Source organism: Pipra filicauda, unplaced genomic scaffold (genome assembly GCF_003945595.2).
Source record: "Pipra filicauda isolate LSUMZ 115617 unplaced genomic scaffold, ASM394559v2 scaffold5_size6683894_pilon, whole genome shotgun sequence".
Classification (NCBI taxonomy): domain Eukaryota; kingdom Metazoa; phylum Chordata; class Aves; order Passeriformes; family Pipridae; genus Pipra; species Pipra filicauda.
Window position 1 is genome coordinate 1,722,454 of NW_024104754.1, and position 12,811 is coordinate 1,735,264.

The 12,811-nt window shown below is 40.1% G+C and overlaps 2 protein-coding genes across 4 annotated transcripts in view; one reads left to right on the forward strand and one right to left on the reverse strand.

Moving 5' to 3' along the window:
- METTL8 (methyltransferase like 8) overlaps positions 1-12,811 on the reverse strand; it is a 101,291-nt gene that overhangs the window by 71,688 nt on the left and 16,792 nt on the right. The gene's annotated exons all lie outside the window — the stretch shown is intronic.
- On the forward strand, positions 503-12,133 carry LOC120322440 (cytochrome b reductase 1). The gene is made up of 4 exons (XM_027733683.2): positions 503-830; positions 7,459-7,667; positions 9,949-10,103; positions 10,299-12,133. Exons 1-4 carry the CDS (start codon positions 644-646, stop codon positions 10,597-10,599), a joined length of 852 nt encoding a protein of 283 aa, XP_027589484.1. The 5' UTR covers positions 503-643; the 3' UTR covers positions 10,600-12,133.

Here is a 12,811-nt window from a genome sequence, read left to right on the forward strand (position 1 = left end):
CGGTTAGTATCTGTTCTACATTTGCAGCACTCGAATCCAGTTGGAAGGGGACGGTCATGATGGCAAGCCGCGCTCCAAGTACAGGCAAATCCATCAGTATTCTTTAAGTGCGCTCCTCCAACTCTGTACGCTCTGTCTGCCTCTTCGTCACAGCAGTGCTCCTGCTTTATCTCTAAGTCCTTATGGCTGTAGTGGCTTATCTTTATGGCAGGTCTCTAAATTCCCCAACGTCCTCTACAGGCTCCCCCACAAAACCCCCTCCGCTGCTGGGGGGAGCGCAGTGGGGCCGCCACCCTGGAAAGGGACAGGCTGACACAGAAAATTCTTTTCTAAGGCGCGGTTCTGAATCCGAGGGCACACTCAGAGCTTGTGAAAACTTTAAAAAAAAAAAAATGCCAATACGTTCCTCGTAAAAAGCAGCGCTGAGACGGCCGCGGGACGCCGGGCGGCCGGCGCGCAGGGCGGAGGGGCGCGGAGGGGCGCGGAAGGGCGCGGCGTGCCACCCTGCTCTCCTGCTCCCGACCCTGCGGCTCCGCGTCCCGTCTCGTCCCGTCCCATCCCCGCCGGGCCCGACCTCGACCCCGCCCGGCCGCCGGCCCGCCCCTACTTCGCGGCGCTCGCTGCCGCACTCGAGGCGCGGAAGATGGAGGACTACGGGCGATTCTTGGCGCTGCTGGCCTCCGCGCTGCTGGTCGGCTTCGTGTCCGTCATCCTCTCCTTCGTCTGGGTCTTCCACTACCGCGAGGGGCTGAGCTGGGACGGCAGCGCGGGGGAGTTCAACTGGCACCCCCTCCTCGTCGTCACGGGCTTCGTCTTCATCCAGGGCATTGGTGCGTCGGGGGCCCGGGTCCGGGGCTGACGCGGAGAGGGCCGGGGCGGGCGGGCGCGGGGCTGCGGAGGAGCCGGCGCTGCCCGGGAGCGGGGCGGGGGGCGGCGGGCGGAGCCCCGGGCGGCCCGCGGGCGATAGCGGGTGACAGCGGGTGACAGCGGGAGCGCTGCGGCTGGTCCTTGGTGTACGGATGGAGCGGGTCAGGGAAGCTAGCACTCCCCGAGAAGGGACAAAGAGTCCCTTGTAATAAGCCAAAACTGCTACGTATCGGTTTGGGCTTTCTTTTTCCTGTAGGACCTTGTTTACCCTGGCGTAGGATTGCTGTGTACTTTGAGTAATATTTGAGAGGTGTGTTTTTCTAGGCAGCCTGAATTTATGCAGGTTGAGAATCTAAATGCCAGAAATGCTGCCCTAGGAAAGTTTCTCTTTTGGCTCTCTCCCATGTCCCGAGAGGAGAAAGGAAAGTTCAATACCACAGAAGCTTGATCCAGGAATGGGGTTTGTGCCAGAGAAAATGTAGCAGCATTAGCACCATTAAAATGCAGTTCTTCAGCCCAGACTTAGCATAAGTTATTCTGTAAAATATATATTTTAAATTAATTCTTAATTCTGTTGCCTAAATAACATGCAATTATTATGATGCAGTGTTGCTTTTTTGTTTTGTTTTGTTGTTTATAGGTATATGAACATTTGACTTCATAGAGTTCAGCCTTGTACTGACATTTAACTGTTTCCCATTACACTTAGAAAATGAACAGTATCATTTTTTCCATCCCACACAATTAGTGTGTTGGGTCTTCTGTGCAAGGGATGTTCCTTGAGGCCAGCAGGAATACGGGAGTTGGAACTGTGTTTTGCTGTTGGCATAGTTGGGTAATTCCAATAAATCAACTAAATTAGACACACTGTAGTTGCTAAACTGTCAATTTAGGAAAGAAATATACAATGCTTTCTGTAAAGTTTGAAATGTAGATAATGAGAGAGCGCCACAGAAGTGCTTATCTACCCTGTGAATATATTCTAACCAGAGCTAAATATTGCAAAAAATAACATCACTACACTGTACCTTTAAAATCCTGAAATTTGGGAGTGTAAATTTATGCTAATGGCATTAAAAAGTAATGGGAAAATCTGACAGAGAGAACAGCATCCAACAGTAATGTTTTTATAAACTCAGTGACACAAATCTTGCTAGTTTCAGTATGCGGAGAACTAAGTGAAACATTAGTAACCGCCCCACGAAGGGCAAATAAATACTGCATAGAACAGTGGAAATGCTCTCACAATATTACCACTGAGTTTTGGGGGGAGAGGATAGGGACGATTTCATTGTTTTTAACGAAGAAAGAACCTCCAGCGACTTACAGTATAATTGTAAGCAGGAGTATTTCTTCTTTGTAATAGAATATAGACTCAAATTTTATCTAGACAAACTTGGAATTTAATTTTTAATAACCTTATTTACATTTGCTTCATTACTGAATGATATATTGCATTTGTCCAGCCAGAAGACTTGTCCAGCATTCATTTCAGTGGAACATGTTGTTTGCATCACGTGTGCTTGCTTGCTATCCAGCAGGAGCCCAGCCAGTCAAGAGGTTGGAAGATGCCGAAGGCTGTCTAGTTCCGGAGATGAAGGGAATGTTGTAATTTGAACATACGCTGTAAATTTTTTTTTTTTCACTGGGAGTGGTGGTATTCTCAGTTTTGTGGCTTCAAGTCACAAAGTACTATTGAGCAATAAACAGTACTTCGAGCTTGTTCTACATAATATTGCTCAATAGGAAGTGTAATTTCAGGCTATAAATAAGCAATGAAATTCACCTGTTGACTTCACTAACATCTATACTACTTACTGTGCTTAAGCTACTGGTTTTTTTATATAAGCATAGCATTTTTTAAGAAAATAGGGAGAGATTTTCTGCAGCTTTTTCCTACGTATTTTCTATTTTTTTTTTTCCTCTGAAACTCAGTTTTTTCCCTGTGTCACAGAGAAAGGGTGTTGTCTCAAACTTTCTGTAGGTAAGGATATATGTAAAGTAAATGGAGGTTTACCATAGTTAAAACTCCCCACCTATAGAAGGAATTCACTTAGATCATTATTTGCGGAGGAAATCCTGTTGTATAACATGAAAAGCAAGTTAGAGACTGAAGGAGTATTGTAATAAATCAGATAAAATAACAACAGATAAGATACCACTGTGATTCTGATTCAAATTTGATTGACAAAAGTCTGCCACTGAATTCAAAGTAATTTGGATGAGACTGGGAAATCAGATACCTCTTTGGAAACACACAAGAAACACAAGTCTTTAAGTAGTTAAAAGTAGGAGTATCTAAAAAAATCTTGCTTAAATTTTTGTGGAGGATTTTAAATAATAACAAAACCAATTGTTTCTTGAGTTTATTAGTCTATACAAAGGATAGAAATATTGTATTGTCTGTAGGAGGTAGAAGAGATGACTATAATATAATGTGCACACTGGGAAGTAGATGTGCCCTAATAAAAGTGTTGTATATATCTTGTCAATCAAGTGGAAAAGCTGTAGGCATGGTAATATTAAGATTTAATATATTTGTGGACCAGCACCTATGGGTAAATGATACCTGACAAAACACTGTCAGTGCACAGTAATTGTCCACAAGATTTCCTAGACTTAAAGTGAGAAAGGCAATAAAACTGTGTGCATATTAGTACAGCAACATTTTTGAAAATAAGAAAAAAACATGATGAAAAGATGAGTTTTAAGAAGAGCTTGAAGGAATAGTAGTGTGATAGAATGAGTTAAATAAGTTAATAAATTTACATGTGCAATTGTTGAACAGTGACTGCAGACTGAGGACATGATCCAAAGGAATATTTGCATGATAGTTCATGTTTGGCCTGCGAATGATTAGTCCTCTTGTAAAAATAATAAAGAAACCCATCAAGATATAATGTGGTGTAAATGGTTTTTGAGAATTTCCCATTACTCACCTTATAAAAGAAGATCTTTTTTTTCTACAAAGATGTGACAATCTCTGTTGCAGACTGAGGAGCAGCGTGGTGGCTTTTGGGGTGTGGAAGATTGAATAAAGAGTGAGTCAGAACAAGGAAGGTGGGGGAGTCTGTCTCCCATCCTCAGATCAGTCTTCTACTGCTTATGAGTCACATGTATGCTCTATACAATAAAGTTGTAGGTTGACACTGTAAATCTTGGAAGGTGCTTGGAAAATTAATATTCCTCATCATATATGATTTATAAATATCGTATAACTTGTATTTTAAATGGTCTTAATACATGAGGGTGTAGCTTAACATCATCAGTAGCTTAACATCAGCAGTATATTACTAAAGGAATACAGCAAGAATGTTACTTAAGAGTGCTTACATAGAAAAGAGAAGGAAAAATCCAAGTCTACCACATCACCATGTGGTTTTATAGAGTCAAACTTCATCTGTGTAGATGAAATTACCTACGTGGGTGAGACAGTCCAACAGCTCACTATGGCTGAAATATTTCTACTTTTTTCCTCTACTTCTCCCTTTCAGCTTTCTCCTTGACTAAGACTTTATCTTCATACACACTTGTTTGTGCCAGCTCTGGCCACTGTCAGACAGCTGGCCCTTGCCAGATGCATAAACTGAATTAACTCAATTAGCAGAAAATTCACACACACACACACACCCCACACACACCTCAAGTACATTTTTTGCTCAAATAAAAAGCTGAATTGCCTGCATGAAGGGTCTCTGAACTGCCGCAGATGGGAGAAGGGAGATGGTGGACAATGTGCAAGAGCAAGGAGAAGGAGTGTAAATCTATTTTAAAGCAAGCATAGTCTTTCATCTTGAAATCACAGCTAAGGATAATGCTTGCTCTGAGCTATCTGACACACATGATTACTTTTGCTTCAAACATAACAAAACATTTGTTCAAAGGAAAGACAGTTAAATGCTGGAGCTCCTAACATCCAATAGGCTGCAGAATTCTCAAGAACTGGAAGGGCAAAAGACTGGTGACCTGTGAGGGTCTCATCAGAGGCAACTTGTGAAGAGGCCGCTCTCTTGATGAGCTTAGTTTAAGTCCCTTTGAAATCATAAATCAGAACTTTCCAAAGGTAAGCAGCAGGATCAGCCAAGAAGGCAGAAGAGGAAACAGGCAGAGTGAAGAGGACCATTCCTTTCTGACAGCTTTGAGGTGCTGTGCAATGCAGCCCCAGTGCACTCACAGAGCCATTCTGTGTGCCTGCTAAGGTGGAAGGCATCTCACGAGTAATCTGTGACACTTCCTACAGCACGTGAAGCACATGCCAGAAATAACTAGAAAGCCAACTCTAGAATTCTGCCGTGTATGTTTGTCAAAGAAAGGTGTCCCATGCCACATAAAGATGTTGCAAGATCACTCTGGCCTGTGTGATGTGTTTTAAAATCATAGCTCAAAACAGGAGTGAGATCTGAGTGAAAAAGTTCAGTTTAGGATGCCTAGACTATCAAATGACTTAACAGTACTAGAGATGCTGTACCTAGAGAAAGTTATTCACAGGGCTGCTTTACTATGTACCCACTAAAAATTCTGTAACTGTGCATGTGCTTTTAACCAAGGCTTTAATTTTGAGATTAATTTATACATCACATCTGAGTAAGTTTTAAGAGCTTGTACTACTGAAAGACAAATCTTCCTTTTCTCCCCTCTGTTCCCCAGATTGTCTTGTTTCCTCTGGCAGGTCAAAAAAGCACTAGTTATGAGAAAGGCAAGGAAAAGCACACAGAAGAGGTGATGGGGAAATAGACTGTGTCTTTTCACACTGATAAACAGTCGGATCTGCTGAAGTTGCAATGTTTAGCTTCATACATAGCCCTCACAGAAAGAGGATTAAAACAAATTGTACTACCTTGCATATGTCCTGGGCTGTGGCATGTAACATACTAATGCATGGTATTGTTAACAAGTGTCCAGACCATTAGTCTGTATTCCATGGTTTTCTATCATATCGTTTATGGGAAACAGCCCAGAAAATTCAAGGCTCGGATGGAGATCTGAGACTATGGGGACAAGGGACTGGTGAATTTGATAGTGATTTTTGAAGTTAAATCAACTAGATGAAACCAGAAAAATATTATAGAAACATTTTAGCCTGGACTTGACTGTCTGAGATCAAAGACTGAAAACCTATGCTCATGAAGTTTTCTTTAAGACATACAGAGTCCATTACTCTGCTGCACTTTGAATAAATGATTGACAATACTGTGGGCCATATGGTAAGGAGGATTTACCGGGAATATCCTCATGGGATGTTGAGGCTTGTTTGGGGCCCTTTGACATACCTGCTTTACAAAATTAGAAATCATTATCATCAGCACTAAGTTGATTTAATAATAGTCTAATGCAGGATATTATTGGCAGCTGGCTGAACTGAGCCAGCAATGTGCCCAGGTGGCTGAGGCAGCCAACAGAATCCTGGCCCATATCAGAAATACTGCGACCAGCAGGACCAGGGCAGTGATTTTCTCCCTGTGCTGGGCACTGGTGAGGCTGCACCTCGAGTGCTGTGTTCAGTTCTGGGCCCCTCAATTCAAGACAGACATTGAGGTGCTGGAACTAGTCCAGAGACCGGCAGCAGAGCTTGGTAAAGGGTCTGGAGCACAAGTCTGATGAGCAGCTGAGGGAGCTGGGGTCATTTAGCCTGGAGAAAAGGAGGCTCAGGGAGGACCTTATCATTCTCTGCAACTACCTGAAAGGAGATTGTAGCTAGTGGGGATTGATCTTATCTCCCAAGAAACAAGAGAAAATGGCCAGTTGCACCAGTGCCATTCACTTGGAAGAATTTCTTCACTGGAGGGTGGTCAGGTATTGGAACAGAGTGCCCAGCGAAGTGGTGGAATCACTGTCCCTGGAAGTGTTCTGGTGTTGGATCACTGGATCCAACACTGGATTGTTGTTTTGTTCAGACTGAACTAAACACTGTCTGCTACAGTTATTAATGCAAGTATAGGCAAAACCCCCCTACATTCATCTACCACTGGTGGAAGAGTTGTATTTGCCAAATGCTTTTGTCTCTTACAAGTAAGGTTATGATTCCCTTATGCCAAAGAGCACTTTTCCATTTAAAGCAGATACGTTAATATCAATGCAATAGACAGTCATATAAATATTTCCATAATTAGAAAATAGCATTATCAAAAGTTGGCAAAGAGAATAAATATTAGAAAATAATCTGACACACATTCTCAACAAGTGAGATATTCTAAATAGAAGAATCAGGCTCTATTCCTCCAATCTGACTAGTAGGAGAACAATCAAAATCCTATGCAGAATCCCTGTTAAATCAATTTAATGACTAAGGAAAAGATGACACCAAGTTGTTTACTGGTTTGTTTTTTGTTTTGTTTTGTTTTTGAAACATGCTTAAATTTGGGTTTTTTTTAATTAGGAAAAAGTCTCCCTAAAAGCTATATTTAAACCTTAGTTGTATATTCGGAATATGCTATGCTATGTGTATGAGAAAAAGCCTTTTAATAGACTTTTATAGAGGACTAAAGGTTGGATTTTTCTGTATTTAACAATGGAGCTATGTGAATTATGCATAATTTTTAACATCTGAGAGAAGTTATAAGGCATAACATCTTGTTTCTGTTCTTTCTTCAGCTATTATTGTGTACAGATTGCCCTGGACCTGGAAGTGCAGCAAACTTCTAATGAAGTTCATCCACGCTGGATTAAATACCATAGCTATGATTCTTGCAATCGTTGCTATGGTAGCCGCGTTCGAATACCACAATGCCCAGAACATTCCTAACATGTACAGTCTGCACAGCTGGATCGGGCTGACTGCTCTTATATTTTATTCTCTCCAGGTCAGAATCTAACTGTATTTATAAATGGGTTGTAACTTTGAGGAATGTTTCGAGTAATTTAGGCACAAAAGGCCCTCACTAGCACACCGTAACTACTGGGATAGCCATTTTACACTGTGATTTGGCAAATTAGCATGTAAATGTGCAAATACTGGATCCTTGATTTTGAAGAAAAATGCATCTTAAAGCATATTTTGTTTATTTGCTGGGATAGTGACCATTTATTTACTGTACAGTTACACAGTAGTGTGTTTCTAAGCTCTGTTAACTCCTGAAGTTAAAGTTATTTGGTTTGTTGGAAGCACATTTAAATACAGTGAGAGCTTTTATTAAGGATGTCTCAAATGAAGTAACTGCTTTTCTTTTTTTTTCAGCTGTCCTAATTTTAAGTAGTCACTTCCTGGCCTTGTTCTGTTTATCAGCAGAACAAGTGCTGCAGGAAGCAGTAGAAATCTAAAGGATCTGACATCTGAGTGAGCTACTACTGGCTAAGCAGTTTTCTTGAATCAGCAAAACTTTGACAGATGTTTGTGGGCATGCTTTTAACTGCTCCCATTGGCAGAGAATTACTGTTATCATAATGTAAAATGAGCTAACTTAACATGTTTTGCATTTGGCATAGAAGAGGACCAGGCATGCCCTGACATTTACAGTACACATACAGATGTGATGTTTCTGCTATACATTCTGAACTCCCTATATTGTGTTATTACACTATGGAAATTTATTTTGTTCTTTCAAATATTTTTTTTTTTTGCCAAAACACTAAAAAGAAAAAAGACTTCATTATCTGTGATCAAGCACAGAAAATCCTCAGCTGAGGGATTTGGGTTCTGGACTTTTATCCTTTACTGCTCAGGCTAGGAGCTACAGGAAATAGTGTTGAAATAGTGTTTTTAACACTTAGAAAAATAGAAAGCATATTGCAGCATTGTTGAGTATATTCTCTATAGGTGAAAAAGTTAATGGAATGAGTATAAATAAGAAGGAACAATGTTATAAAAATCTTTGTCCTAATAATGCAGGTGTTTCAGGGAAATGGCATGTCAGTCTTATGCTCACATACTCTGCCTCCAGGAACAATAGTGTAAATGTATTTACGTCAAATGTATGTTAATACAGTATAGCACACAGACATAAATTTAAGAATAGGGCAGAAATTTAAAATGTAGACTGTATCTTGGAAAACAATGTCTTTGGAACGAAGTACTCAAAAATTACATGAACTCAAAATGACTTCTCACAAAGCTGTGACAATAAGAAAAATATGGCATTAGCAAAACTGATATGAAATACTATGGAATAATTTTTTTTTAAATATAAAAAGAATGACCAGGAAAAAAAAGTAATTTGAGAGTTGGAAAAACTTATCTTCCAGTGCAAGATTTAAAAAGCTCTAACTGTTTAGCAAATCTAAGGAAGAATAAGAGATGACTTGATTACAGTGTATTAAAAAGCTTCCCAGGGAGAAAGTATCGAGCTCCTTAAACTGTCATGGAAAGGCAAAACAAGGACTAAGACAGGAAGTTAAAGCAAGATGAAATACAAATTCATGCACTATTTCTAATTTAGTAGCAGGGCTGAGTAATGGTAGAACAAACTAAAGAAGGGATGCAACTTCAGTATGTCTGGGCAAGCCTGTGACTGCAACCATGTGACACGATGGATTATTTTCCATCATGAAAATAGTGCTAATGGGAGAACTAATCTCCTCTCAATAACTTGACACCACCCATACATATCTTCTCTGTAAATGCCATCTGATTGATACATTGAGAGACCATTCCCCTTCTGAAGATATGTACTTTAATTTAACTAAAACTCTAAAAAAGTAAAATTATTTAATCCACTCAAGTCAGAAGGTTAGACTGCCTTCTGAACTTCATTTAGGTGTAAATCTGTAACAGGAGCAGAGAACAGGGCTTGAAGAGACTGTAAAAAAGTAGCTACTCACACCTTTAAGATATTACTGTATTAGTGACACTGAAAACTTGTGTTTTCAGTACTTAGTTTGGTTGCAGTTTTAGCATTACCTATAAGTTTGGACACCGGTATTAAGTAGGATTATTTTTAAAATATTTGATGTCTGCTTCCTAAGTGCTAATCCAGAATTTTGCTCTGGTTTTGAAGGGAAACACATTCAAAAATAGAAATGCCAATTACTTTCAAATTTTTACCTGAAGACATCTGAGAATGGAATTTTTACAATTATTTTTATTCTGCTTGAGAAGTGCAGCTTGTTTTCTATATAACTTTAACTATAAATCTGTTTTGTGTTTAGCTCTTCTTCGGTTTTGCTGTCTTTCTGCTCCCTTTTGCTCCAGTTTATCTCCGAGCACTTCTCATGCCAATACACGTTTATTCGGGTCTTACCATCTTTGCAACAGTGATTGCAGCCGCTCTCATGGGAATCACAGAAAAGCTTTTATTTTCATTGTAAGTATTTTTCCACTTGTTTTTGAAGTTATTAATTGGAAACTATACTTCTGTTTGCGCAGAATAATAAGCATCTAGTATTGGGACATTGTTTTGTTTTAAAAAGACTACCCAGCAGGAGACTACTGGTTTTAGACCGGGATTGTCTTTAAAACAATCTTTTCTGACTTTTCCTTTCTCTTTCCTCTTTCAAAGGAGAGATCCTGCATACAGTTCATCCCCTCCAGAAGCAACTTTTGTCAACTGTCTTGGTCTTTTGCTTGTCGTATTTGGTTTACTTATTTTGTGGATGGCAAGCAGGCCCCATTGGAAGCGCCCCCTAGAAGAGAGCACTAAAGTCCTGCGGCCCATTGGAGGGACTGCTGAAGGCACAGAGGTGGAATCCACAATGACAAGTAGTAGTAATGCAGATAAATCTGATATGAGGATCAATACTGAAGCAGCCAGAAAGCAAAACCTCAAGTTTGATGAATCAGGCCAAAGATCAACTATGTAAAGAAAATACACAGAATAAAAGTACTATTATACTGCCAAAATCTGCCTGTCCCCCTGGTGGGGTTCTTTCTAATAGTTATATTGATATAAAAATAGGTTGGGGGGTTATTTTCATTATGGCTTGCTCAAAGAGACTCAAGTTTTCTGCATATGAGTTTAAATTCCAGTAAGTCCCAAACATATTATACTGGTTCCTGCTCAGTTCTCATTTAAAAAACGAGAGCATGAATGACATGAATGACATGAATGACATCAGATAATTAAAAAATGTTTTCCATATAATTTCCTAATTTTATGCTTATATCCCTTATAGCCATGAAAAATTAAAAAGATTGAGACTAAATTTTGCTCTGATTTTGCAGGTTATGACTCAGTCATGCAGTATACTAGACAGAAGAATTTAGTTGTTCACACATAAACTTTCTGGTAATGTTCAATTTTTTAGAGCTGTGATTTCTCTAGCTGATTAACCCCCTCACCAGCTGCTGAGATCTATGGGATTTGAGGTCATTCAGCACTTTGAGGAGTTGCTCCATAAAAATTACTCCAATTTTAGTCTAAAATTTTTAATTCAAAACAAGAAATTAAAAGTTTGCTTCATAACTTCATAAAATGTTATGTTTCCTTTACAAACTTGTGGTTATTTTTTTTTTTAAATCAGAATGTATCTGTTGACTTTTTAACAAACTCTACCAAATATATTGTATACAGACAACATTTGGCTTTGGATTATGTGCAATCATTACTGAAATCTAAGGAAATGCAGAATGGAAATCCAAATGCAGAATTTGTCTTATTTGAAAAGCTATAGAAACACACTTAGAAAAAGATATATCACTTGAACCAAGTCCTTTTATCCCAGAAGACAGCATTTTACTATCTTTATTTGATTGCACAGTTCTGTTGATTTATGGCACTAGACTAGGAATTAGGTTAGCAACCAGAAAAGACTACTATCAGTCTGTCGGAAAAAAAGGAGCCTGAAGTAAGAAATGCTTTCTGAAAGAAACAGCTGAGCTTTGCTGATTTGATTGAAGTGTTACCTATTAACTGAAAGCCAATTTGGGTATCTCCACACTGATACAATCATTATTGTCACAGGCATGAAGACATATTTTATAAGCAAACTATCTAAACTCTATGACTTTTTAATTTGAAATTAGAGTGTTAAATAATGCAGTTTGAGTCTCTACTGGCACTTTACTCTTATAGCTCTTTATAATAATTGAAATATTTATGTATTATGCTCATTCATTAATTTCACAGATATAAACCATATTTATATTTTTACTACTATAGAAGAATAAGTATAGTAGATTATTTTGATTGCATGTCAAAAATTATGAGCCTTTCTATTATAATCTTTTGCAAAAGCTGCAGAGCCCACTAAAAGGCCAAATTTACCATTGTTCATGTTGGAATAAAGACAGTTTCAGACAGCATATAATTTCCTAATTTTTTAAACACTACATAAATTTTTATCTACTTCAGCTTTTAAAAATGTTTAAACCCATTAAACTTTAACAAATATGCCATTTTTGTAGTTCAGTGTTGTGTTAGGAGAACCTCCCCGTCGGGAAGTTGAACCTGGTCTCCCGTGACAGGCAGGGATACTCACTCACCACTGTACTAACAAGGACAGACACCACCATGTGCTGGTTCCACCAGGGCTCTGCTGTGGGGCCACCACGTGATGGCCACCGGGCTATGCTGTGCCCACGCGGCCGCCAAGCCATGGGGGTCCTCAGACCGGCGGGAGGGCGGGCGGGGCAGCCCTGTATGGAGCATCGCAGGAGAGCAGTGCGAGGGAAGATCTGTGGTAACACAGTGGGGGGAGGATAAGGGTGGATAGTGGGTTCTTCTGGGGGGCTGGGGGGTTTTGGCTGGGCTGGGGCCATGGGAGATACCCGAGCCCCGGGTGGGTGCGGGGGCCGGAATGGTTTGGTTTTGGCTCACCTGCGGCTACTGCCCAGGTTCGGTTTGTTTTGGATTTATTTATTGTGTCCCGAAAGGGTGGTCAGGACAAAGGGATGTTCCTGGGTATTTCCCTGCGTTTGAGTATAGATGGGTGGCAGAAAAGTAGGGAGTGAATGGCTTGCCCTAACCATTTTGAGTGGGAAAGAAGCCTGTGTACCCCTATGCAGTTGCAAGCTGTGCTGGTGATGGTACATGCCTTCGGTAGGGTCTCCCATGCCAGACAGGTCTGAACACTA